The sequence below is a fragment of the Varanus komodoensis genome, unplaced genomic scaffold (genome assembly GCF_004798865.1).
Source record: "Varanus komodoensis strain SLA01 unplaced genomic scaffold, ASM479886v1 scaffold18_3, whole genome shotgun sequence".
Classification (NCBI taxonomy): domain Eukaryota; kingdom Metazoa; phylum Chordata; class Lepidosauria; order Squamata; family Varanidae; genus Varanus; species Varanus komodoensis.
The window spans coordinates 12,642,536-12,669,402 of NW_025335549.1; the positions used below are offsets into that span (position 1 = coordinate 12,642,536).

At 48.4% G+C, this 26,867-nt stretch overlaps 1 protein-coding gene and 1 long non-coding RNA gene across 2 annotated transcripts; one reads left to right on the top strand and one right to left on the bottom strand.

The window, feature by feature from the left end:
* Positions 1-340: 340 nt before the first annotated feature.
* On the bottom strand, positions 341-20,383 carry TBX22 (T-box transcription factor 22). The gene is made up of 8 exons (XM_044427412.1): positions 20,135-20,383; positions 17,441-17,576; positions 13,474-13,575; positions 9,214-9,388; positions 8,583-8,747; positions 7,707-7,771; positions 4,728-4,813; positions 341-954 (listed from the first exon to the last, which is right to left on the bottom strand). Exons 1-8 carry the CDS (start codon positions 20,265-20,267, stop codon positions 341-343), a joined length of 1,476 nt encoding a protein of 491 aa, XP_044283347.1. The 5' UTR covers positions 20,268-20,383.
* A 4,048-nt stretch (positions 20,384-24,431) lies between these two features.
* Positions 24,432-26,204, top strand: LOC123021968. The gene is made up of 3 exons (XR_006414435.1): positions 24,432-24,570; positions 24,884-25,047; positions 26,099-26,204. It is a non-coding gene; the product is annotated as an uncharacterized LOC123021968 (long non-coding RNA).
* The last annotated feature ends 663 nt before the right edge of the window (positions 26,205-26,867 follow it).

Here is a 26,867-nt window from a genome sequence, read left to right on the forward strand (position 1 = left end):
CGCACTCTTGCAACAGGGCTTGTCCTTCTCTCGCATCCTCTGCTCCCACCCCAAATCTGGTCCGGACAGTTCTCCCAGTGCTCACAAGCACATGGGGGGCGGGCTGCAGGGAAGAGGGAGAATATCTTTGACCAGCAGTGTCCGTTCTGCCAGCAGATGGTCACTGCAGTTTAGGTACCCCTCTCTTTCAGGACCGGTGGACACCCAGGAGAATATCAGGAAGCTGTCCGGGCTCAGCCTGTCGCGCCGTGAAACGTTCCACAGCCGCCAGTCCACCAGCCTTTCACGGAGAGTCGAAGCCGTGAGTCATGCGGGGTTTCCCCAGGAGTTAGGAGCCCCACTAGAGGCAGTGGTTGATTGCGGAGGTCCAGGACGTGTGGCTGCACCTGCTTTCCTGGAGAGGGGAAGGGATGCCCTCGTGGGGCTTGAGGTGGCCCACTGAGCTCATCAGCCGGGAAGGCACTGAAAAGTTATAACCGTAGAAGCCGTAGGGGGGGTGCAGAGCACAATGCAGCGCTTCCCGGGTGACGGGGCCTGTGGGGAAAACGTTTCCTGATGCATGTAAACCGTACAGCACGTGCCCCACGGAGCCGGGCCCCTGGGGGCTGGGGAGGGCTGAGTCTTCCGCTTTGCCACTTTTGGCATTGGCGATGCTGAGAGAAGACAGTGGGGGCACCTCCACCATGAAGTGGGGCAAAAGCGGGGGGCTGGCAGTGCTGCCCAGTTTGTGGTGGCCTGGATACATCAGCGACGGCTGTCTTAAAAGGCTGGTCGGGCAGATCTTGTAGCAGATGGGCAGGCCAAGGTGGTGGAGGTACGAATCTGGACAGGTCGTCCCAAGGTTGGCCGCGGACAGGTGGAATGTTGGAGGAGAACAGGAAGGGGAGAGGAGGGAGCCGAGGGGGGATGGGGTGCCCCCGGTGGATGTCGCGGGGGAAGATCCAGGGCTTCCTCCTACAATAAAGCAAGCAGACTAATGTCATTCAAGGCTAGCCAATCAGGGAGCATCATTTTGTCTCTTTCCCGGAATCCCCAGGGAGGTACAGTGCTCTCTTATTCCACAACCGCCCCGTATGAACTCACTGACCTTTTGGGGAGGATGGGCACACGGGGAATGTTGAGAAGGCATTGGGGCAGCCTTGCAAAGTGCTTGCCAGGGCAGTGGGGAGGAGGGGGCATTCACACAGTGACTGTCAGGATGGGTGTGGGAGCCCTGGCAGTTGACCTGTGGCGCCTCCCAGGGCAAGATTCTGTCTCCAGTCCTGATGGGGCGGGTCCTTCAAAGATGCAGGGCGAGGTGTCGGCAGCATCTGGGTGACACACCTCTGCATTTTAGAGACTGGGGGACAGCTGGTGGGGCCACGGAAGGGGGCATAGCTTTCTGGGGAACCCCAGAGGGCCAAATTGGGTCTCCTAGAGAGCATGATTTGGTCCCCTGCCCAAATGATCTTCAGTTCTGGCTTATTCTCTACCCTGCAGATGCTTTCTGTTACCAGCTCTATAATTCCTTTTCTTTAGCCATCCTCAAAAATTTTAGACAGGACAAAATCCTGGAATGCTGGTGTTTGTGGGACTTTTGCACTGAAAGATCTGGAAGGTTATATTCTCAGGCAGGCAGGCAGGCAGGCAGAAAGACATGCATCCGTCATTCCATACAGAGGGACTGCTTAGGCTCTCCAGACCCAGCAGGAAAATCTGTCGCCTGCCAGCCTGGAGAGAGGCTGCCCCGCATGTTGGCAGTGCTGGGGTAACTGGCCCCATGGCTGGACTCCACATGAGGGAGGCTCCTCAGGGAGATAGAGCTGGGCGGCTTTGGCTTTCCAGGTGGCAGGGCATGGCGACTCCCATCCTGCCTGGCTGTGTCTCCTGCTGGCCAGCCCCACAGCATCTGGAAGGCCATGAGTTGCCCGTGCCCTGGCGCCAAATTAAGAGAGGTCTCAGGCATGAAATCGATTAGCCTCATTGAAGAGACAGTGGATGTATGACTTGGCAGAAGTGGTAAGACCAGTTGACGCGTACCCACACAAAATCACCAAGAGCCATTTTTGGCAACTGGTTCCTGGTGTCAGTCTCAAGAGAAGGGGATTGGGGCTCCGGTCAGTTGGCAGACCTCCCCTAGGCGTCTATTTTACCATGTTTGTTTTATTTAGAAAGTATTGATTATGCCATTCACACACTGCTTTGGAGAACATTAGAAGTGGAACGAGCGTTCCTTGCGATCAAACGTACATAATTGTCCCTCCCAGAATGTAAACCTTGGTATTTATCCAAGCTGTAAGCTTTCAGCAATTTATTGAATAGATTAATGGGCAAAAGCTTCTAAAAGCAGAATAAAAAGTCCCCTTTGATTAATCAGGAAGGCTCAGAATAAGTCCAAGACTTGGGATTCTCAAAGGGGAAACTGCCTGCGGGCCCCCAAGATGCTCCAACTCCCTCTTCGCTGTGCTGATGAAAAAGAAATTTAGAACGGATGTTTCCTCCATCCATTTGGCATTCAAAGCCAGCAGACAGTTTAGCTTTCAGAGCAAATTCTTGCAACTTCTCATGGTAGGAACCATAACAATAATAATAATAAAGAAAAAAAGCACTCCAACTAGTGGTCTCCTACTGAACTAAGTGTCAATACAGTTAATGCCTGGGTTTAAACAATAAGCCACACTCAAGAATGGGTTATTGGGGAACAACCATTTGTTGTTGAAATGTGGATCATCAGGTTATCTGAACCCAACTCTGCTGGGAAGCCATGACTTGTTAGCCACAAACACAACTCATGAGCAGAAACCATGGTCTGTTGTGGGGTTGTGAGCTGTGGATTGTTAACCACCACCTGTTATTTCATCTGGGTCCAGACAACATGCTAACCCAAGTTTCACCAACCCACAGTTCAAAAATAGCATACCCTCAATGCATACCTAACGTTTCAGTGCGGATTATCATATATGGCTCAGAGCATGGTCTGAAGGCACGTAAGGCATCCATGATGTTGAGGCTAAGCTGGCCTGAGCTTGGAAGGGAGACCACCTGGAAACGGCACATAGCCACCTTGAGTTCCACAGTGGGAGAAAGGTGGGCAATATACATAAAGTTGTTTGAATGTAGTTACTGTACCATAGTGGTTATGATACAAGTCCAAGATTGCAGAATGTCAGGCCTGAGTGTCAAAGATGGTTCAGTTGGGTCCCATGAGGCCTTCTGGATTTTCCCAGATGTCAACATCTCCTCTTGCAACTGTTCCTCAGAACCATTGGAACTTAATTCCAAGTAGTTACATTGGGGATGATCTCGGTGCATGCACCTGGATATTCCATCAATGTGGAACGCATATGCTCAGGACCACTTAACAATGCTTAGTTATGCCTAGATTGACTCATATCCATCCTTTGGCAGACTGCAGGGTTTCTCATTTGTTTGTTGAAAGGAACAATGTAGAATCTGGGCAGAACTCAGGTTTGTGGGGTTGAGATTGCTTGTAATAGGGCCAGTGGGTGCAGAGCTTAGAGGCTGGACTCAGACCTGGGAGACCTGAGTCCTAGTCCGCACTTGGCTATGAAGATCACTGGGTGACTTTGGGCCTGGTGCTGCCTCAGTGGCTAACATGCATCATGGGCTGAATGAGAGAGTATTTCCTTGGAGGGGAAAAAGTGGGAGGTAAATTAGATAAATAAAACTGGAGCCTTGTACAAAAGACATACACACAGAATTAAAGAATTCTGGGCCCAAGCAATCTCTTTGATGACCAGGATTAAATAGACTGCAGTCATTTCTCACATAAATATCTGATACTTCAGTGTGATCTAGGATTATTTAGGATCCTAGATTGTCATTTTATCATTTGTTCTTGCTATTGTTAAATGATTTGAAGTCAGAAACTGTTGGCAATCATTACAATTTAGCTAGAGAACTACCGGAAGCTTGAGAATTAGGTTCTGTCCAACCTTCAGGTACAGCATGTGAGACTGCAGTCTCCCCACTACTGATCTGAAGTGCTGTACAGGTGTTAAATGCCATTAAGTTCTGTTTACTTCTAACAGTTACTCGTCTTTTTTGTTCAATGAATTTATTATTCAATTTTGAAAAGCATGTGTACTCCACTCTTCAGCCAAAAGGGTTCCCAAGCTCAGCTTATAAACATCATTAGTAAGACTGCCCTCCCACCCCTCACAGGCTTAAAATCTAAAGAAAATGGTACCCTAGTCAATGGAGAAGGAGAGCAAGGAGGAAAAATCCAGATTGTTACTCTCCCATGCACTGCCCCATCCCCTTTATTGGATATTCAACACTTCACCTTCCTGAAACTTTTGCAGTCAGCAAATGTATATAAACTGAATTGATTAAATTGTTAGCAGGCCAGTGAAAGATTTAAAATGATTCTTCTTCTGTGCAAAAGCAGAATATTCATTTGATGGCAGTATAGACTGATATTTGAAGATTTTGCAAGTCCCTTTATCAAAAGCAAGTCAGGAGTACCCAGGCAATGAGCCTAAAGAACATTCCTGAATGAATGACTTGTTGAAGAAAACATTTATTGTTTGAAAAATTCTCTAAGCCAGAAGCTAAAAAGGGCAAATTTGTATGAACAATAAGTAAGCTGATAAACAAGGCAAAGCTGCTGCCAACCCAATGCTCTGGTTCCAAAGGAATGATTGAGTTGACACTGCTGAAGAACAGAACGTTGCATTAAAGTGCACCTTCTTAGTTTCAAAATGATTTGGAGACTCAATGCTCACCTTGACTTTCGGTACCGAAAGACTTAAAATCCAGCATAAGGGATGGTCTCCAAGGGTATGACTCCAACAGCCCATCCAGGACACCTCTGCAAAGTGAAACTTAGCAATTAGACCACCATTTGCATGCAGCGGTGCCTTCAGGGAAGGACTATGAGGCAGACATCCAAAGCCCTGCTCAGGTCAGCCCTGCCAAACACTCCAGGGCTGGCTTACCACCTTGTGCAATGCAGTTGGAAGCGCTGCCATCTAAAATGATCTCTCATAAGACCATCTGAAGAAACCCACCCTAATCTAAGGTTTACTCTTACCCCCATACGCCAGTAAGCTCCAGAATCAAGACTTCAAAGCTCAAGCCATATTTGTCTGGAAAGCTTAGTGTTACATTATGCGAGGAATCCAGGGTGGTTAACATACGGGGGGGACCCAACCCCCCCCCCCGGGAATTGTCTTCCGGAGGGAGGGCCCCTTGTAGTACATGCGTCCCCTGCTAGGTCAGTGCTCTAGGAACCATCTGCATCACTGTGCCCAGCTGGGCTGTTGCGAGAGGCTGCGTTCAGCATCAGGTTTTTTTGGGAGACTTTTTCAACGTGTTTGCCTATTTCGTGATGGTTGAGTTACACAAACAATGAGCGGCAGTGAAATTTTGTTCAGCGGAGTGTTCCGCAGTTTTCGGCCAAAAACAGCATCACCCTTGTGCCCCACCCTCCCTGTTCACCTCATCTCGTCCCATGCATTTTTTTTTTTTTTTTTTGTTTCCACAGATGAACAAAGTCCTCAAAAGGAAACATTTTGCCCATGTGGAAGAGGCGAAACAAAAAAAGGCAGAAGTACTAAAAAGCATCAAAATCAGGTTCAAAATTTGTTTTGAGCAGTGGAAGAAACGTCTCAATGGGTGTATTGCATCAAACGGAGAGTACTTTCAAGGTGACTGAAGTCTGAACATGTAAAAATAAATGCATGATTTTTTATAAATAAATCCCCAGGTTTTTGGGGTCTTCCCTCGTATGTTTTGAAGGCTTGTCCAACTATGGCGAATGGTGATACCAAACAGGCGAATGCAGTAGCAGGGGGGCTCAAGCCCCCCCGACTTGCGCCCTACTCATGAACATACATAGGAAACAAGACAGAACCCAGGCAAGTTGCACCAGGCACGTGGGTTCCACCTAATTTCCACTTCCATTCCCAACCCATGGAATGCGCTCCCCAGAGAGGTCCGCCCGGCGCCGTGGTTATTTGCTTTTCGGTGCCAGGCCAGGATCTTTTCTTTTAAACGTCATTTTAATCGTTGGTTTTATTTATTGATTTTAACAACTTTGGCCAGGATGTCTCCAACTGTATTATATTGTACTAATGATATTTATTTATTTGTAAGCCGCCCCGAGGCTTAGGCGAATGGGGCGGCATAGAAGCCTGCTAAATAAATAAATAATAGATAGATATTCCTTTCCAAAGGCAGAGGAATCATCGAATTCAAGCACAGAGCATGACACTTAACACCTTGTGTGTGGCCCATGCTCCATACTCCAGGACCATACCTGGAGAACATTGCAGAGATCCTCGGTCTTTGGACCAGGAATGAAGAATCACTAATTCCGCACTTTTGAACCAGCACATACACTTAAAATTGGTTTCTTGTCAAAATTTGCACTTCTCCAACTTTCATAATCGAATTCTCCAGGTTGTTTTTTTTTAAAGGAGTACCAAAGAATGTGCAAAAGTACACACAAAATTTCACACATTCGTGAAAATAAATTTAAAAGGCATGATATAAAGAAACCTCCTTGCAAGAATGTACATATTGAACACATAAACTAATGCAATTATTTGGGGAAATGTACACAAAAATGTATACATATTCTCATATAGCCTTTAATTCCTTCCATGCATCCGAACGTGCAGATTAACTGAACCTAAGATTGAGAGAAACCAAAATGGACAGATTTATCCAATCCTGGTCACAAACGTCTCACTGCTTTACAAACAAATATGGATATTGCCACCAGCTCATTGAAACGAAGCACTTTTTAGAGGTTTTAGAAGCAAGATATGTATGAAGGGAAGATGGAAGCCCTTAGTCCTGATAGCGGTTATGTATGCAGAGATTTCCACAAAATTCCAGAGATTTTCCATGTTCCTCCAGAGGTGACTGGAGATGCAAAAACCTCTGACTCTAATAGGCTTATAGAGAGGATGCGCCATTCCTTTCAGCATTTACATTTAATCATTACTTAAACAAACAAGGCATCAAGGAGGCAGCTCACAGGTGTTCAGAGCAGGGCTGCAGAAGCACAAGTCAGCAGTTCAAATCCAGCTCTTGGAGGCTCCCAAAATGATGAGTCTCCCTTCCCCAGGCCCCAAACCCTTCCCCTAACCATTAATCATTTGGCTGTTTCCCAACTTCTTTGCAGTTTTTCCCTATTCTGAAAGCTTGAAGTACCACTCCTAAGTCCTGTTAACACACCAGAACAGCAGTAAGCTAAAATTACTGATATTTTAGTAAGCTAAAATTACAGCTGATATCGATCATTTTTAGACATATAAAATCAGTCTTCAAATTATTTTCCCAATCTGAACAACAACAACAAAATTGGGAAGCTGAAAATATATTCCTATTCACTGGGATTCATCTAAAAATTGGAAACATGTACTTTAAAATGCAAGCACCACCCTACACACGGGAAGGAAAGCCTGTTCGAAATTGCTATATGAATGCTATTTAAAAACCAAACCATGAGGCTGTGCTGGAGATCTATTGTTCTTAATCATAGGCAAATTTCATTGATTAGCTACCCCAGTAAGAAACTAAGGAATCCTAGGAAGAATCCTATGTGTGTTTAGACCCGAAAAAGTCACTCTTGTCTGAGTAGGATATTGTTCTGTCTAAATAAGCATAGGATGGTGCCTTAAAGGCCATGTGTTTAATCTGCAAGAAGTCTTTAATCAACAGAGAATCCAACAAACAGAATGGCACTCTTTTACCTGTTTCGTCCTGGGTCTCTGAATCCTTTAGCAAAGGGATTTCGGTCTATCTTCAGTTTTGTTATCTGTCAACATTTGCAGCCAAAGAAGAAGAAAAAAACTGACAACTGTAAGCTATACAAGCACCAGGATGGCAAGACATCAGCCTGACAAAATCAGTCCTGAATCTGTGAATGAGTTTTGAATGAATGCTCAGGTTGACAGTGAAGCTACAGAAGCATACACCTTCATGGGCTTGAGTCCACCTCATCAGCTGACTGAAAAGTGGTCCTCAGTTTGGAATACATGGGCTTATTGGCGGGTGCTCGTTTATAAGGTCGCGATAAATTAAGAGTTGATTTGATGGCATGTAACAACAGCAAATGATGCCTCTCCAGTGTCTGCACAGTCTATCAGGAGCTGTAGAGAATTGACTTTACCCAAGCTATTACCTTGCATCTGTTTTAGTCTTCCCATACCACCACTTTATACAGATGGGAGTTTTCCTTTCCAGGTGAACTGATCTAATTTTCACTTCCTGGACTTTTATACCGGTTAATGCACACTTTTCCTGCAGTCTGCAAATGTTGCACTCCTTGGTGTAAACACTGTGCACAAAAGTATGTACATTAAGGAAAGCTGAATACTAAAATGTATATATTAGGGGAAATTATGTTCAGAGGCATTTATTAAGGAAAACAGTCTATGAAAATAAATGTGTGTTTTCTTTTTAATTGGAATAGGGTGGAATAGACCTTTGGACACAGGAAAAATGATATGCATGGGAAATAAACAGATTTGTCCCTATTTGCTGTAGTCATGGAACTTCAGCATTCCAGTTTTTTTTAGAAAAAAGCAAAGGCTGACATCTGCTTGCGCCTGCCCTAAATAACTTACCTGCTGGTTTTGATAAGCTGTAACTGTGGTGAATTCTGTTTCTTTAAAGGAGAAACTCTGGACCCCTGCTGCTGGCAAGGACTGGATCTGGGACAGATCAAATCGGGAATCCTGGACGATGATGTGGACTCTGGGTTTGTATTTGTGCATTGACTGCAGAATAATCTGTAGACCAGGGAATAGGGGAGGTGAGAACAAAACAAACAGTCGATTGTCCTTTTTAAAGAAAAGTCAAGTCAACCCGCCAGTGCTGAGCATGCTTGCTTTGAAGTAGTCCTGACTTAATTCTGTTTAGGTTTTCAATGAGAAGAAATACAAAAAAGCTCAACCTGATCATGTCTCCTGAGTTTTCGAGCAGCAGCATTTGCGCTATGGAGCATAAGCGATAATATCTGTGTGTGGAAGAGGGCAGTGTGATTTAACAGGCAACCTTTCTCAACCTCTTTTGGAATTCACCTCTCAGCCGCCATGACTACGCTGGCTGGCACTGATGGGAACAGAAGTCCGGGACATCTGGCTGGCAACAGGCTGGGGAAGGCTGAAGGACAGAGACCCAGGTTCAAGTCCTCCCCTCTCTCCCTGCCTTCTCTCTCTGCTTCTCGGAGAAATGCACCCTCAAATCCACACCTACATGCCCTTTGTCGTCCATCTCGTTGTTGGTCAGCTTCACCCGGTCGAAGCTGATGATCTGCCTCATCCAGGTCTCCCCAGAGCAAGGAGAATCCGGGTGGATGTAGAGCCGAGGAGTGATGCAAGAATGGTCGGTGTTTCCAGCCACCATCCACTGGGAACTGTGGTAGACGTACCTTCAGATCGAAATCAAGGGACAGAGACTGAAATCAGAAAGAGAAATCTGCTTCGCAGCAGCCCAGAGTCCCTTCTCAATTGTCCTGCTGTATCATCAGAGTAAAGTCTGTAAAACTGATCCATAATTTGGGGCTACAACAACCACAGGGCTATAATAATAGGCTCACATTTGACCTGGTATGAAACTTTACACCATAGTATCTGACTCCTGGTCAGGGCAATACACTCCATCTGAGCTAATTTCCTCGCTAAAGGGGCAGTTGTCTTAAAAGTGATGCAACTCCAGAGCAACATTTGCAGGAGTGTCCAGGAAACATTTCTGTTGGTGGCTGGAGCCAGCAAGAGGATCCATGGGCAGCTCCCCGGGCTCCAGTCTGCCCTTCTCTCCCCATCCCGTTTATAAGTCCATATTTGCACCAGGGCATTGTGAAAAATTCAAAGCACCAAAGCTGGTGCCTTGTTGTCACTTGGAGAGTGATTCCTTTCCTTGTGGGATAAGTCTCCCGACGTCCGTAGCTGGAGGACCAGCACCCTTTGGGTGCAGGAATCGGCACTCTGATTGCACGTAGCAAGCCATCCCTGTCATGTTTCAGGAGGTGGGTATGCAAACTGTGCAGAAACGAACCCTCAAAATTCACCACCCTTTTTGTGGCTAGAGAAATCAGTGGGGGCAATTTCACTGAGGTTCTCCAGTGGAAGGAGTCATTCTCAGCCGACAGGATCCACAGCTTGCGGTGCAGCTTCTTTGTCGTCCCACAAAGTGTTGCTTCTTTCTGTTGTGAGGCTGCAACACATACTGTGCTGTCAGAATGGCCCCCGTTTTGCACCAAGCCCCTGTGCAGGTGAGGGTGGCAATTTGTTGTGTCCCACTCCAGGGCAGAGGTGGAGAAGGGCTAAGCCAAAACCTGTCATCCAATGCCCTAAAAGTTCCCCATCCGTCAAAAAAGAAGCTCACATTGTTCTGCTCCATTCTCCCCACCATTTAGAATTTATTTTTGTGGTGTCTTTGAGCTTTCCTAATCACTGCTACCTGTCTCCCCCGCTCCCCCCACAGAACACCTGTGTTTCCTGAGCTGAAAAGGCCCTGCGGGTGAAATTACTGGACATTATTTTCTCCAGAGTCTTTGCTGAGGGACAGGAAGCAAGGAGGGATGCTAGAGCTGAGTTTGTGCCACAAGAAATGGACGGTTGCACACACTTTTCCACCTCCTTGGATGCAAAAGAAGAAGAAGAAACCCAAGGCCGGCCTGCGCAAGTATCTCCAAAATGTCTTCATCACTGAATTTCCTTTCAATTGCCGTTTCTTTCCTATCAGATTGAATTTCACTGGCCAAAAATGTAGATGGTTTTTGGCACAACACTAGCACACTAAAGGGAATGCACTTGAAGACTGACATGCTTTTACAATTACTAAAACATTCTGGGAGATGGTTGTCCAAGGGCTGCCAGATTGCTAACAGTGAATCTAACTGTCACAGTTAATGATACTTTTATTCATTATTGGGAATGGGCGTGGAGACACAGAGAAAATAACAAATGCGGATTAGTTGATGGATGAAAAGGCTGAATAAATGGGACTAATTTTCCATATACCATTTTCAAGTTTTTTTCTTATTGAGACTTAGAAGCTTGTGGAAACAAGGTTAGAATCCTATATATAGATCGGTTGTTTATCAATAAAACAAAGCAAATTGTGAAGCTGTTTCACATATTGACCTGCCTCACAGGTTTGTTATTAAAATATTTATTTATTTAAAACTTTTTAAAACCGCCCACTACTGAGGTCTTGGGATGGTTTACAGTAAAGCAGAATAAAGCAAAATGAAACACAGCATCCTAATTGATTTCTAGCAATAAAACCCGTATTAAAATGACAATATATGTTCTATATTGGCAACATTATAGCGGCAACAATAGCAGCAACACTATATGCCATTCCTCTTCAACGTGGTGCCCTCCAATGTGCTGTACCACAGCTGACATCATCCCCAGCCTTCAATTAAAGGCCATGTTGGCCGGGCATTGTGGGAGTTACAGTTGTATTTTCAGAGGATACCAAGTTACAGGGAGGCTGAAGCGCATTCAGAACCCCAAAGTATTGTAACAAGGGCAGGGAACTTGTTGCTCTTCAGCTATTCCTGGACTACAGGTCCCATCATCCAGCAACATTGGCTGAAGGGTGCAATAGTTCCACAACATCTGGCGGGCTACCATCCCACACTACAGGGAGCGATTTTGGTTAGCAGCCTTCCACGTTCCTGGCTAAGCTGGCTAGGGCTGACGGGAACGGAAACCCAGAACGCAGGATTGGGGAAAGGCTTGAACTCAAGGTTTGCACCCAACATGGCGACGGGCAGGGGCTTTTTAAGTGGCTTGAAAGGAGGATTGGGCACTCTGCAATCCACTGAAGCTGCGGGTCCAGAAACAGTCTGGATACGGTTAAATCTTTATAACCACATGCAAGGAAAGAAAGTTTCCAGAAAGTTGTAAAGAAGAGGGACTTTCCAGAGGCAAACCTTCTTACAAGCAAGCTAGCAAACCACCCTGGATCTCTAGCTCTCCCCTTCTTCCCCTTCCCAGTTCTTGCTTTTCCCCAACAAGTTATTTATTTACAAGTGCCCTGGGAAAGTTCTCTTCCTGAAACTGACATGCATCAGTCGGGAGAATGCAGGAGGGCAGAAACTGAGCCTTGGTAAGGTTCCTTACATTCTTTTATGGCTCAGCAATGCAATGCCATCCTTTCAGGTATTGATAAGTGGTCCTGTGCATGTTTACTCAGAGGAAGGACCCACTGAGTGCTATAAGGTGGCACTCTCAAGTAAATGCACGCTGGATTCCAGCCTTGAGCCTGCACTTCCAAACCTGTGCATTTGGGAGAAAGTCCCATTGAACTCACTGGGGCATCCTCGTGTGAATGCGTTTCCTGGTGTTTCAAAGCAGAGTGGAGAGAAGTTCCTCTGGATCTCCTGGTCACAGCCGAGAACCTAAAAGGGCGCAGTCCCAGCACAATGTCCCAACATGGCCGGGGAGGGAATTTTGGACATGCAGGACATTTCCGCTCTCTGAATGTGCAGAGTGGGAGAATCAACCACACCCTTCTATTTTTCCCCTTTGAACCAATGTGGAGTTTAAAATGCTTACATGATTTTGGTTGGATAATGCTGAGAGAGAGCAGAGAAAGGTGAGAGGATTAGCTCTAGCATCTCTTCCAGCCTCCCCAAAGCAGAGGGCAACTTGTAGAAAGCCTTGCGCACCTCGAGGGAAATGCTGGGATTTTGCAGATGTTTCACATAAATTTCTCTTTCTGCTGACAGCTTCTCCAGAAACTGATGGGTTCTGTGAAAATTCTTTTCTCTTTTTCTATTTCCATCAGACAGATTGGAGGAACCCCATCCAGAACCTTGTTCTGCGGGAGAAGACTCACTCCCAGATGCTCTTTTGTGCTTGATCTTACCAGTTTAGCACTGGTTAGCACTCATGGGAAAATGTTGGCATGAGAGCTGCTACTGAGGAGTATCTGTGATGCTGCAAGTCTATCTTTTTACTGAAAAAGAAATGTCTGCTGTTGATACACCTTACCAGTGAGTTGGAAAAGCTAAAAGGGAAGGATGGGGCTTAGGATCACACGCTATCACTCAAGCCCTGTGATTTTAGGAGATTCTGCCCTTCAACTCTACATGCTAAGAGGGAGTACTTGAGAAAGTCTGGGAAGACATAAAACATGAAGGCTCAGCAATGCAAGGGGGGCTGGTTGAATAATACATTGATTGCTATTGAACAAGAAAGAAAATTCAGAGTGCCACCTTTGCTTCCCTAGAAAGTGACGGGGGGAAAAAATCCCTCCCATAGGATCGATTCATGTGCAGATGTGAATCCTCTTGTGACAGTTCTCTGAAGGGGGAACTTCACCTCCACAAAGATTGAACCTGATGGGATGTGTGGGGTTGGTGGTTCTGCTTCAGGCGACAGGCCGGCAAACCCCAAACGAGAGCCCCAAATGAGTGGGCACCAAGGCCTGCCCTCTCGCAGGACCCAGACTTGAAGGGGAGCGGAGAGCCATGCCAGCGAACAGTCTTTGCTTTACCTGTATCTTTTGGAATCAACAGGGACCACGTCTATGGCGATGTAATACTGCTTCATGGGATCCAGGCCTTTAACTTTCACTCTCACGGATGGAAACATCCTCCTGGGATGGCAGAAGAAAAGCGGGGAGGCACATTGCTTGTGAGCTAACACTGACCTTGCGGTCACAGCTGCATTCATGTGGACACAAGTGTCAGCGGCACCACCTTTTTACCACCAGCTTCAGAATTCAATCATGGCATGTTCTGACCGGAAAAAAAAAGGCTGGCTGGGGCAGGCGAGACATGCTATGCCTTTTTGCTGTTGAAGCGTGCCTAGTATTGCTCCTTAAAGCCCTTTACAGAGAAATTTGCAGAAGTGTGCAAATATAAGTTTGATGTGACCAAAGCCCCTTATAATAGGTGGCACCTAGACAACCAGAATGCAGCAAGGGGCTGTATCCAACGTTAGATCTACTGCTTTGAGTAGACCCACTGAAATAAATGTGACTTCAGTTAGACAAGCATTAGATACAAGCTGCAATGAAAGCACGCTTCCTTGGAAATAAGTCCTGTGAAACTCATCGCACGAGAAATCGTGAACCTCCGTCACTGTTTTCCACCCTCCTTCTGCTGTGTTACCTCAACTTTCATTACAATCACCTTGGAGAAAGAGTTAAAAATTACTTCCAGGCAAGTAAAGCAGCAGCAGCAAATGAAGAAGGCAGTCGGAATGCTTTGCAGTAGCAACCATGTGGAAAGTTATGACTGCTAGGAGTGGAGTTACTCAAGGGGCTATGAGGAGTAGGCTACTCATAGGGGGGAATGGAAAGCTCAGAAGTTGGCCGCCCAAAGAGACAACTGACGGCTCAAATGAAGAAAGTATTCCATCTTTCCAAGGGATGCTCCAAGTGATGAAGACTGCTGCCTTGCAATTACATGGGATGCCCTGTTAGAGGACATACTAATAAATAAAATAAAAACTATCATCTTTGGGGACAATGCCTTACCTCCCAGTGCATCCACAGGACTGTAGCTCTGTTCTATGCCAGACAAATGCTTGCAATTTCTATTCCTATCTGGGAGCGGCTTGCATTGAAATAACGGTTAGGACAAAGGCATTCACATTCTGCCTGCTACATTTCTGGGAGCGATTCTGCTTTTCTTCCTCAGCAGCCTAATCGTAACATCTTTCGTTGGAAATAAGTTTCACTGAATTTGACAGGGCTTATTTCCAAGACCCAGATAAGTGTGGGCAGGGTTGGAGGCTGGAGCAGGAATGGTAAAAAGTCGCAGGACTGAGATTGGCTGGTAGACCTTTCAGTCATTTTCAACAGGAGATCTACATGGGCGTTTGGACTCTCAACAGCTGTATAATAGTGAAGCAAAAAGACTTAGATCCCTGTTAGGTTGTGGAAACCAAGGGACCTGGCAGTTGTATATGAATTCACTTTTGAAAACAAATTGCTGAGCTAAGCATATGCCCAGAGGCACTCTTGTTCTCCAAGTCTATGCATGTTTGCCCAGCCCTGACCTAAAACATGGACTGACAACCATCTGCTGATAGAATCACATGGAGAAAATTGTCTTCCACTCATAATTCATGAGGCTTTCAATGCAATCCTGTGCAAGTCTACTCAGGTGTAAGTCCAGTTGTGTTTAGTGGGATTTACTCCCAGGACAGGATGTACTAGATTGCAGCATTAGTTGGAAAGCAAGCCTTACAGAACTTACTAGCTTGTAACCAAATGTCATCATTGTTTAGAACCACTGAAATCAAAGGGACTTCAGTCGGTGATCAACTTCATCTCCACGGCAATAAATTTTCAGAATGTCACGAATATGGAGTTAGATGCTAGTGACTCAGCCTTCATCCATTGCTGTGGAACTTACTTCTGTGGGGGCATAACCTGATTTACACTGTTGTTCCTTTTCAAAATGAGGGATGGATGTGATTGAGGCTCAGTCTCTGAACTTGGGAGTTATTCTCATTCTCATTAAAGTCAACGAGTTTACTTCTGAGTAGATTAGTATGGGATCACGCTGTCCATGCAGAAAAGGGAAGGAAAAGGCAGGAGGGAATGACAAGTTTGAGTTACTGAGCGATAAACTTCTAACTTGTGTTGTGAGCCGTCCGGAGATGCCAAGGCATGTGGTGACGGAATATCAAAGTTTTAAATAAATAAATAAAATAACTTGGGGAGCGGGAGTTAAAAGGGAGAAAATGTCCCTCTCCGAGATAGTGTGAAGAGGTTGTCTGTCCGAATGAGCTCTTCCAGGGCCAATTTGAAAGGACTGCAAAGGGAACTGAATCAGAGGTTTGCCTTCTTGGCAACTGGTTTAAGTTTTCCCTAAGGCACAACATGTGAGACTACATGTCAGTGAAGTTGTAGGAGCTGGGGGGGTCCTTGGTATATGCACTGGCTTAACAGCTTTCTGTCTCCCAAATCATGATCATCCCTACCAGATGGAGCAACTGTATGTCCTCTTATTATTGGGAAGTCTCCTTTTCCAAGGAAATTTATGTCTACCTGATGGGTGGATAGTTGGGCAGGAGACCAGGCAATGGGGGCAGGGAATGTTTATTAGGCAGATGTTTATTTGTATAAGAAAAATTCCAACACCCTGACTTAAAAAAAGGAACCTCTTGCAACCCTGAACACACTGACTCAGGAGTTAGGTCCCACCAAACATAAGGCCACTTATTTCAGAGTTAGCATTTTAAGATTGCGACCATGTGAAGTGGCTTCTATGATGCCATTTATGTTGTATTTTTGGTTCTTAATTGAGAGCTTTGCCTATTGGGTGGTATATCAATGTAATAAATAAATACACCATACAATAAATGGCTTGATAATGAAAATACTTTTAGATTCTGGTCTTAGCAGTCTTAGCTCTTGGATCTCACCTTGCTCAGATGCTTAGTCCTATAGTTCCCTCCACATCTGGATAGCCAGCCCTGTTGGGGTCCTCCAGCTAATTCTGCCAAGAAGGGCCTAGCACATCTGCCTCCAAGTCCCACCTGACTGGAGCCATTGTGAAGTAGTGGCGTTTTGCCCATTCCTCGCTGACCCTCCCTCCAACCTGAAGATTTGGTTTTCAGATATTGGAAGCAGAGGGTCTTTTGCTATAAATAACAAATGTTAATTGTGGGATGATGGAGAGACACTCTTTCCAAGTTGGACAAGGACCTTTGGCAGCAGGAAGATCTTCGATGGTCATTCAGAATGATTTATTTGGGGAGCTGGATTCATACATGCTCCTGATGAGTTCATCATGCCATGGACGGAATATTGCTCAGGCACAGCAGAGCTGAGTTCGAATCTCAGCTCTCCGCCGGTTCTCCCAGCCCATGGGTGAACTATATTGCCATTCAAAGGCGCATGGGAGCACTGACCTCCTTCACAGACTTGGTGTTAGGAAAGCTAATGCGTCTCAGCCCTCCTAGGAAGCTCCTGATGAATTTTGCCCAGAGAAAAGCCACAAGAGCTGCATGGGGGCTCAGGCACATGAGCATGGAAATCTCTCAGTGGGGCTGAACAAACGTCCCACAGGATCTGGGCTGCGCCCCTTGCCAGTAGGCGCTTAACTGGAATGACTTGTGAGAAAAACTGCATCAATGAAACAAGGGACTTGTGAGAGATCATGTACGTGTGCGAGGGCTTTCATAGTGAGAGGAGCATTGTTTGGGGAAAACCCACAACCCCCAACACAGACCCCGGACCATGCTTTCCTGGGTAAGCTAACATGGAAAAGCAATGTGTGAATGGAGCCGAAAACGAAACGAAAACGAAAACAAAAAGAGCAAGCACGGTTTATTTGTTTGAAAAGGGTGGGCAGAGCCCGGATCGTGTGGCCCACACGTGCTGACACATGAAGTCCCCGAGAGGCGACTTCTGCCAGTACTGCTGCGCTACTTATGCTCAGTGTTTGTGGGCTCAGAGAACAGATGAGACACACACACAAGGGGTGAAACTCCGGATCACCTACCTGCCTGCTTTGGTAATGATCATCTCTGTGCCAATTTCATGAAACCGCTTCCACAGCTCCGAACCTTGCAAGTCCACTTGGATGTCTCCCGTTGCTTCTTTGGCTTCCTGAGACATTTCTCCTTTGGATTTCTTTTCTGCAAGGAAATGAAGACAAAGGCAGATGGAAACGAACATGTGCTTTATTTACCATGCGATTGTATACCTATGTCCACTGGAAGGCAAGCTTCATTAAACTCAGTGACAGGAGGAAGGGAAGGGAAGGGAAGGGAAGGGAAGGGAAGGGCAGGATTCCTTTCTCTCCAGATCTGCATAGGACTGCACCCTTAATCACCATAGCTTACAATTAACTGGGTCCTTCCAAATGGGCACAGAAATGCATCCAGAAACTTAAGGATACTTGTTTAGATCCTCATTCAAAGGCATATTAGACGTGATTGACATGATCTTCCAGCAAAGCCTTTTCCAGTGTCAAGAGCTGGGAAGCATGCCCTGAGTTTGCAAACGGTTCCGTTCAGTCCATTGTTCTGTATTGTCTCTGACCCCTTCCATTCCTCACTGCTTGATTCCGAGGGAAATTGGGGCGAGAGCTCCCAAGTAAATAACGGGGGCGTAGCCTGGAAATGATGCAAATCCCTCTTTCCCATGTGAATGTTATGTTTCCAATGAAATGATTTCTTAGGAATCTGTTAAGCTTCCGGATGGAATTTCAGCTCCTCTTGTGTTCTCTTGTGTTGCAGTTGAATCATGTACATCTCAGGTAATCCCAGGAATGGTACTAAGTATAGAAAGATCTGGGGAGCAGGTCCACAAATTCTAAATAAATATTTATTTTAATTTTCAAACTCTACATTCTGAAAATATGTGGGAGGGGGAGTTCTCAATGCATATCTTATTGCTAAGAAAACCAACCGTCAGGTGGATCAAGGGAATGAGGAGGAGGAGAGGAGGAGGAGGACCGCTACTATTTCTGTTTCCTTGAGATTCTACCCAGAGATTGGTGTGTATTCAGAAATAAGCCCCATTGAGTTTGATGAAGTGTATGCAACCTAAGACATGGTAAACCTACAATCATTGACTGTCTTTCAGGAATGTAAAGCAATCAAAAGTAACCAGTGCCATTTTGGGATACAATCCTCCACATGGCTGGCTGGGGACTTTTTCTGCAGAAGCAGGTTGGGGTTGTGCCTGAAACGAGGGTGGGGGAGCGCTGAAGGCAGCCAGCAGAAGCAGCTTCCCCACAGCTCCTCCTTTCACCTCGAAGAAGGGCTGGTTCCTATCCCTGCCTCACTTCGATGTACTAAGTGGGGCCAGAAAAGATCCAGGCTCTCTCTCTCTCTCTCGTTTTCTCCATCCATCCATCTATCTTTCTAACAAAAATAAGCACATATCTGCATATGCTAATTTACATATCCTCTAGTCTGTGTGTGTGTGTTTTTGTGTGTGTGTGTGAGAGAGAGAGAGGGCGAGATCCAGGGCTCACGCCAACAGAATTATTATTAATATTAATATTATAAAAACAGGCAAGCACAGAAGTGCCTAGTCAGTCCCTATGCTCTAAGCAGTCTGTGCGTGTGCACTTGAGCGAGCGTGTCTGGAAGGATCCTGGCCCCTCTCTGTGCAGAGCGATGTCTGGGCCCGGGAGAGGAAGGCGTCTGATTTCAGGAAAACAGAAACAAAAGCAGGCCAAGGATCCAGGCGGGAGGGTCGAGGGTTGCAGGTGGTGAAGCGCGTGCGGCTTCCTGGGGTGATCCAATGTGCTGGAGGCCTTCAGGGCCTGTGCCCCTTTTTTCACCCCATCTGCATAAGCAGTGGGGGTCGGGACAGGGCTTGTCCAGAGGAGGGGATCAGGGATCCGATCCTAACCAGCTGCCCCTGGACTATGCCATGGGAGAAAACAGAGGCCACTTCTCTGGCCTTTTCCGGGTAGATGGGCTTGAAAGTCCCTTAAGCTCAGTTCTCAGCTGTCCTAATGGAGGACTAAGACCCACGGGTGGGGTCTGGGGAGCTTGACATCTCCTTCCCAGTATCCATGCTCCTGCTTACCATCCTTGGCTCATATAACACAGTCAGCTAAGAATGCCTTTTTGCTTATTCTGAAAAAGCGGGTTTGAAAGGCGAAGTCACAAACTTGGGGGATCGTACTGCATTCTTCTTCAGGTTAGCAGGAGAAGGAAGGAGAATAATATCTGTGCCGGGTCCTTGTGAGCCTTGCTTCTGAGTAGACACGCACAGGATTGCACTGTCAGGAATAAGATCCATCAGCTTAGGATAGGGCTCGCTGGCTGGGATCCAACGCACACCCCCTGGGAGCGAGCGCTGCGGGATGCTGCCTCAGCGTATTCATAGGCCGTGTCTTCCGCACGAAATCATGTTCGAAGCAGTTCGCAAAACGATCCTAAGGACCCGGGAAACGGGCTTCTCGGAGGAAGCGTGCGCGCGATCACAGGGCGCACATCCGTGGGCGCACCTTCCAGAGTGCTCAAGGCGGCTCCCACCCTGCCCAACAAGCAAGCTCAGGGTGCGTGAAGTACTCCGCGGTGACTCCCGAGTTTGCGCCTTGCGCGGGTGGCATGCCCTGGACTGCAATCCGACTTCTGCCTGAGCAGCATTTTATCTAGCAGCCGGGGTGTGTGTGTGTGTGTGTGTGAGTGGGAGGGAGGGAGAGTGGGAGGGAGGGAGGGGGGAAGCTTACCTGGCACCTGGCTTTTCTTGAGGGACCCCTTCTCAGCAGCCTGCTCCTCTTCCAAATCGAAGACTTTCCGCTTGGGAGAATTGCCCACCAACGCGTCCACGGAGAATGCATGTGCCCGGGAGCTCAAAGCCATACTGCCAGCTCCCAGGTCGGCTTTCTTCTTTCCCTTGGAGAGGAGGAGGAGGACAGCACGCCAGACTTCGGGGGATGCCCCTCGGCTTCCTGCAGCGACCCCCCACCCCAACACAAGCGTCAGTCCCTTGTGGAAGCGCGCGAGCACCCGGGTCACCCGCCTTCGGTCTCTTTGCGCAACATCCTCGAGAACGGGGTGAGCGGACTCTGGTTGCCGCGGCTCCGAGACCTACTGGCTCCCCAAGCGAAGGACCAGGGAAAAGACAGGGAGCACCTCTTTAAAGGAAGGAACCAGAACGGCCCTCTTTGGCAAACCCCCCGGAGACGCAGACTCCATACGGGGAAGGCAAGGAGAGCTTGGAGGCATCCGCCGAACCGGGATCGAGCCGACAGAGACTTTTTTCGAAAGTGTTGGGAGCGCTTAAAAGAAAAGGAGGGAGTGGGGGGAGAGAGGCATGGAAGGGGGGAGGATGGGGAAGGGGAGGAGATGGCCGAGAGGGTGTGTTGGGGGATCTCGCCCCTCCTTGTGGGGCTGAATTCCAGAGGCGCTGCTGTCCGTTCCGTTAGCGAGCTCCGAAGGAAACGCGCCTTAATTGCGCTCTGGGGGCCATTTTGGCAATCGCGGCGCAGCGGGGAGCAGAGGCTGCGCCTTCGTCTCCGGCGACCCTTTGGCTCTCGCACCCGTGCCTGGCGAGCTCTCCCTGCGCTTTTGGCTTGGAGAGTTCCAAGAACTTTTCCTCGCATCCACAGCAGCGGCTGCTGCTGAGCGCAACGCGCCGGGCACTGGCGTCCTCCGTGCGCTCCGGTTGGGAGGAAGTGCCCCGATTCTCTGGGTTCTCGCTGGGAATCTGCACAGCGTCGCGGTGATGTTGGCCCGGCGCCGACCCTCCGCCTAGCCTACCTCGTAGGGTTGTTTTGAGGACAGGATCGAGAAGAGGAACCCCCGGTGCCTCTTGCGTTCCACATTTAGGCCTAGGAACAGTCCCAACATGATGAAGTGAGGCTGCAGCGCTCTCTCCCCTCAGGCGCGGAAGTAAGAGCCATTGCGCTCCATGGACTTACTTCTAAGGTGACCTGCATAAGTTAGCACAGGTCGTGCCAGTGCAAATCCACACGGAGACCCCTTGTCCGGCAAGGGCATCGGGGATGAGAAGAAGAGCTGGCGCATGAATCGTTCTTTCCCGCGTTTTGGAGGGGCGAACGAGGTTTGTAGGGCTGAGACCCTCGAAAGATGCTTACGAGGGGGGAGGCTGGACTGGTTGTGTTTGCCTGGGGACGTTTGACATTGGAAAGGTATGAGCGAAGGCAGTGGCCCGAAGAGGCCTCTGATTTTGAGAGGAGAGCTCACCCAGCCCTGGTGCAATGGCAGAGGCGAGCAAGGCTTGGTCGAGCCCCTCGGGATGGGTTCAGACAGCAAGATCACCCTCGAATGTGGGTTCACATGGTCTGTTGTTGGGTTCTGAACTGAGGGTTCTTTGTGGTTAGCAAATCAAGATTTGTTCATGTGGTTGGGTTCAGATGATACAGTAACCTATGTTTCAACAACAAACCATACGTTGCTGAGACTCAATCCTTGAACTTTTCCAGAAAAGAGAAAGAAGGTTGAGGGAATGCAAAAGAAGGAAGGAAAAACATGTCTTTCCTAAAATTCTGGCAAAGCAATGTCTGTTCAAAAGTAGGCCCCACTGACTTCCACTGAGTGTATCGCAAGTAAAACATGCTGAGTCTGGAATCACGGTGGTACCTTTCGGGAACATGAAGGAATGGAAAGAAGCCCTTGCTATTGCAGGGTGCGATCCTCCACATGGCTGTCTGGGGACTTTTTCTGCAGAAGCAGGTTGGGGTTATGCCTGAAACGAGGGTGGGGGAGCGCTGAAGGCAGCCAGCAGAAGCAGCTTCCCCACAGCTCCTCCTTTCGCCTCAAAGAAGGGCTGGTTCCCATCCCTGCCTCACTTCGATGTACCAAGTGGGGCCAGAAAAGATCCAGGCTCTCTCTCTCTCTCTCTCGTTTTCTCCATCCATCCATCTTTATAACAAAAATAAGCACATATCCGCATATGCTAATTTACATATCCTCTAAAGTCTGTGTGTGTGTGTATGTGTGTGTGTGTGAGAGAGAGAGAGAGAGGGAGAGATCCAGGGCTCAGGCCAACAGAATTATATTATTATTATTAATAATAATAATATTATAAAAACAGGCAAGCACAGAAGTGCCTAGTCAGTCCCTATGCTCTAAGCAGTCTGTGCGTGTGCACACGAGCGAGCGAGTCTGGAAGGATCCTGGCCCCTCTCTGTGCAGAGTGATGTCTGGGCCCCGAGAGGAAGGCGTCTGATTTCAGGAAAACAGAAACAAAAGCAGGCCAAGGATCCAGGCGGGAGGGTCGAGGGTCTCACGCAGTGAAGCGCATGTGGCTTCCTGGGGTGATCCAATGCGCTGGAGGCCTTCAGGGCTTGCACCCCTTTTTCACCCCTTTGAGCTCCCCAACAGCAGGCCCAGGTGGGGGGGGGCAATTGAAATATTTGGTGTTCCGGCTTTGCTGGGCCATCTCCTAACATTGGCAGAGGAAGTGGATGGTGTGTTGTGCGATAGTCCCGGAGTCGGAGTCGTGCAGAAACCCCTCTTCTGGAGCAGGTGGCCAGAGGAGGAGATAGGACAGATGGACGGGAAGCAGGCAGTTCCCTTGGGTTCCCTTGCACCATATTAAGCGCCCTCTTCAGCACTTGGGTCTGTTCAAACGTCCTCAGAGCGAGGGCGCTTCTGCCAGCCACCGCCTCTGCTTAGGTGGACTTTGCTTCCCATTTTAATGCTTAAGGGTTGCAGTCCTTAAAGGCGTATTGAATCTTTTGGACACACAAGTAAAAACTTTCCAAATGTACATCCCAGAAGACCTTACAATAAATTTTCCAAATAGACTAATCTATTGAAAATATTAATGTAGTGATAAATATTTTATTGCATTAATAACATCAATAGCTGTATAAAATCTATTACACTTTTAAGTAATTTAACCATCCTATGCAAGTTTATACAGAAGTAAACTCTACCTAATTCAGTGGAACTTACTCCCAGGTAAGTATGCATGGGATTGCAGCTCCTCAAATCTTGTTATGCATTGACCTTACAAGGACACCCATTCAGTCTTAAATCCAGACAAAAACATTTCTTTGCCATTATTTTGAATTAAAAATATCTATTTCATGCTTGGGTGTGCTATTGGGACTGAAATCTTATACCCACTGAAATGGAAAGAAGCCGCACTGACGCACTCAGTCCTACTTAGGAATAGATGTGCATTGCATCGCATCCTCTAAAGCAGAGCTGCTAGGAAGTGTCCACCTAGTTCCCAGTGGGAAAGGGCTGGGAAGGACTGGCCTGGAGCTTGGACAGCCCACGAGGGCACAAAGCGCAGCCTAAAGTATTCCATGGAATGCTTTGTGCAACTAATCAGCGGAATTGGGTGCTTTTTCAGCTCTGTGAGCCACGGGAACCTTTTTCTCTGTGCGTTTGTCCAATTGTTCAGCTCCTGCTGGTAGTACATAAGCTACTGCAGGTATCAAAGGCAGCGTGCTTATGGAACCCAAGGCTGGGGAAGTTGGTGGGAAGGGCTTTCCGAGGGCAGCTGGTTGGCCGCTCTGTGGACAGAATGCTCAGCTTGGCTTGCTGGCCTGTGTCGCTGGTGCACGTTGTGTTTGTAGGCCCAAACTGGAGAAATCCCTCTTTTAAACTGAGGGCATTGTTAGAAGGAACCCGCTGGTGTTCAGTGGAACTTCCTTCTTCAGGCAGGGAGGGCTAACCTGTGGGATTCCCTTGGATAATGGACTGCGATTCCACTTGACCTTGCAACCTAACCAACCAAGCTGGCTGGGGCCGATGGGAGTGGGCGTTTGACAACAGGTGGCCCAGATCACAGCCCGGACTATCCAATGGTGACGCCATCTTTGACCTCACCACCGGGGTTCCAAGGCATGCCAGTGCGTTGCCTTCCAGATTATGTGGGAAAAGCCAGCTTTCCTCCACAAGCATACAGTGCTGCAGATATGCCTTCACTGCACTAATAAAGACACTGCACTGCATATTAGTAGCACAGAGTGTACAGGCTGCAAGCGAAGTGCCTCCATGCCTCACCCATCTGCTTTCAGAGATGCTCTCCCTGGTCTTTCAACCCCTCCAAAGACTTTGAACAAGGTTTTGCACCGTCAAAAGAGCATCTTTATGCCCAAGCGGAGCAAGAGGAAGAGTCCAGTCCTAGACAGATCTACTCGCTAAATAAGTCCCTGTGAATTCAGGCCAGCTTCCTCTCAAGGTAGGATTTACATTTTAATCTGAGATTTTACATTAGAATGAAGAGAGTGAAAAAATAGAGCTTAATCTGAAACTGCTAAAAATGTGAGCCTACACACATTTGCCTGGGTGGAAGTTCCGTTGAATTCAATGGGAGGTTTTCTAGACAGATTTATAAGAAATTGACGAAGTGGGATATTTTGGAGGCTGGGGTAAATTGGCTTGACTGGGGTGACTGCTTTGTTAAGTTTTTTTTTTTTTCTTTAAAGATGCTTTTCATTTATGGCAGACAAACATCTGGCTCACATCTGCATATACATCTCTGTTTCACTCAGAGCTTGATGAGTAATAGCTGAATGTGTGAACTGACTCCAGAAGGAAGCTTGTGTTCCATGCAGGACAGGGGCGCGCTGCCGTTTCTGTGCATCCACCAGGACAAAATCGTCCCCCGATCTCCTAGCAACTTGCTCGTGTGAACCGGCCCCTAGAGCAACAGGAGGTACATCCATTCCAAACAGGGGTACTCTGCGTTCCTTCCCCCCAAAATCTTCCGGATGGACTGGGCTCAAATATAAATGCTTAAGGCTGCAGTCCGATGCGTATTTAGTTGGGAGGGAGTCCCATTAAACTGAACAGGGCTTAGATCTGAATCAAAACCCAAAACCAACCGAGTCAGAAGGTATTTCCTTCCCGAGCGATCACGCGTCTTCTTCCAAAGTAATTTTTGGAAACGAATTAGCGCGGAACAGAGGAGGGATCAAGGACAGGTCTGAAAGCATTTGTGCCTTTACCTCTCCTTGGTTTCTTACCTCCGAGCCGGCATGGCTTAGGACTGTGGGGGAAGGCGCCTCGCCTTCCCTTGCTGGGACAGGTTGCTCGTTCCCTGCCAGGCATTTTACGGGCCGTGCTTCATGCGCGAAGGCAGCAGAGCGGGCGGGCATCTTGGGGCCAAAGCGACGGTCCCGCTTTCCTCTAATCAGATCTTCAGCCTGGCTGGCGCACGAGGGCAGGGGGGACCCAAGGGCAACCAAGTCCTGGCTAGCGGGGCAATGACTTGGGGCCACCAACTTCCTTGAATTGGCGAGGCTGCCAGGGGTGGGGGGGCGAGAAGGGGCCTCCTTTTTGGCACGCTCCAATTTGCACCTGCCTACCTCGAGGAGGCCTGGGAGTGAGACGTCGCCAGGCCGAGGAGGCGCGGGGCGGGGGTGCCGGCTAATAAAATCTGCGCCGGTTTGTTGGGGGGGGGGATGCAGCCCTCTCCCCTGCGCAGCCCCCGTCATCACTCATGCGGACGGCCCTGTCAAGGCAAGGGACCGTCTTATCCCGACTGCGCCTGGGCCGGTCCGATTCGGCCGGGCAAGCCGGAAGCAGCCAGCCCCGTGGGCGCTTAGGCTGCAGGCAGGGCTTTGGATGCGCCTGTCCCTGGGGATCGCGACTCGTGAAGGCGATTGGGGCGAGCTGCGCCATCAGACTGTGCGCCTGAGCTGGCAGGCAGGCCGCGCCTCCGCGATCCTGACAGGTAAGCGGAGAAGGTCTTTCCTTCCTCTCAGGAGCAGGCGGGAAGAGAGGATCGCTCTCGATACGCGTGCGGCGAAGCGCGATGGGGACCAGAGCTTCACACCCTGGCGCGAGCGAGCCCACAAGCTGAGTGAGGGCACCCCACCCACGCACCCCCCTCCTGAACCCAGGGTAGGTGCCGGGTACAGCTCCCACCCCCCTCGCAGTCCGACTCCCCCTGCCCGAAATATCCGGAGGCGCAAAAAGAGCGCGTGGCCAACGCGCAGGCACCTCGACGCGGGCGCCAACGCGCGCCAGTCTTTTCCCAGTCCTTCGCAGACTGAAGCGGATAATAGTAACTCGCCACTCCGGAATGGCGCGAGGGAGGCGGGCTTTAGGGTCCAGGCGATCGGTCCAACCTGTGGGGCATCGGGAAGTGGGGATGAGGAATGAGAGACCTAGGTCCTTCTCCACCGCCTTGGAAGTTGTCCCATCGCCGTAAAAGAACCGGGACCGTCTTTTCCGTGGGTGTTTTGCCCGCGCGGAAAAGGCAAGTTCCAGGGAACGCGGGATTCTAAGAAGGGTTGGGAAAGGGCCCGCTTCCTGCCGCCGCCCCTGCGCGCACCCCCCCCCCCCGACTCCCGGGTCGCGTCTGTCCGCTCAGTCAGTGATCAAAGAGAAACCTTAATCTAGCCATCCGGGAAGGTTGCATGCGCGCGAACCACGTTTACTGCTGGAGCATTTTGCAAACGGAGAGTACACTCTTGTTCAGTTGTGGCATCTCTTCTGCCAGTCCAAAGCCCAGCTCGATCGTCCGTAGGT

Coding starts and splice junctions, on each gene's coding strand:
- TBX22 (XM_044427412.1), bottom strand. CDS start 20,267: ATGGCTTTGAGCTCCCGGGCACATGCATTCTCCGTGGACGCGTTGGTG. Junction 8,748..9,213: donor AGATGGACGACAAAGGGCAT/GTAGGTGTGGAT, acceptor CCTGGTCTACAG/ATTATTCTGCAGTCAATGCA. Junction 4,814..7,706: donor AGAGACCCAGGACGAAACAG/GTAAAAGAGTGC, acceptor TTCACTTTGCAG/AGGTGTCCTGGATGGGCTGT.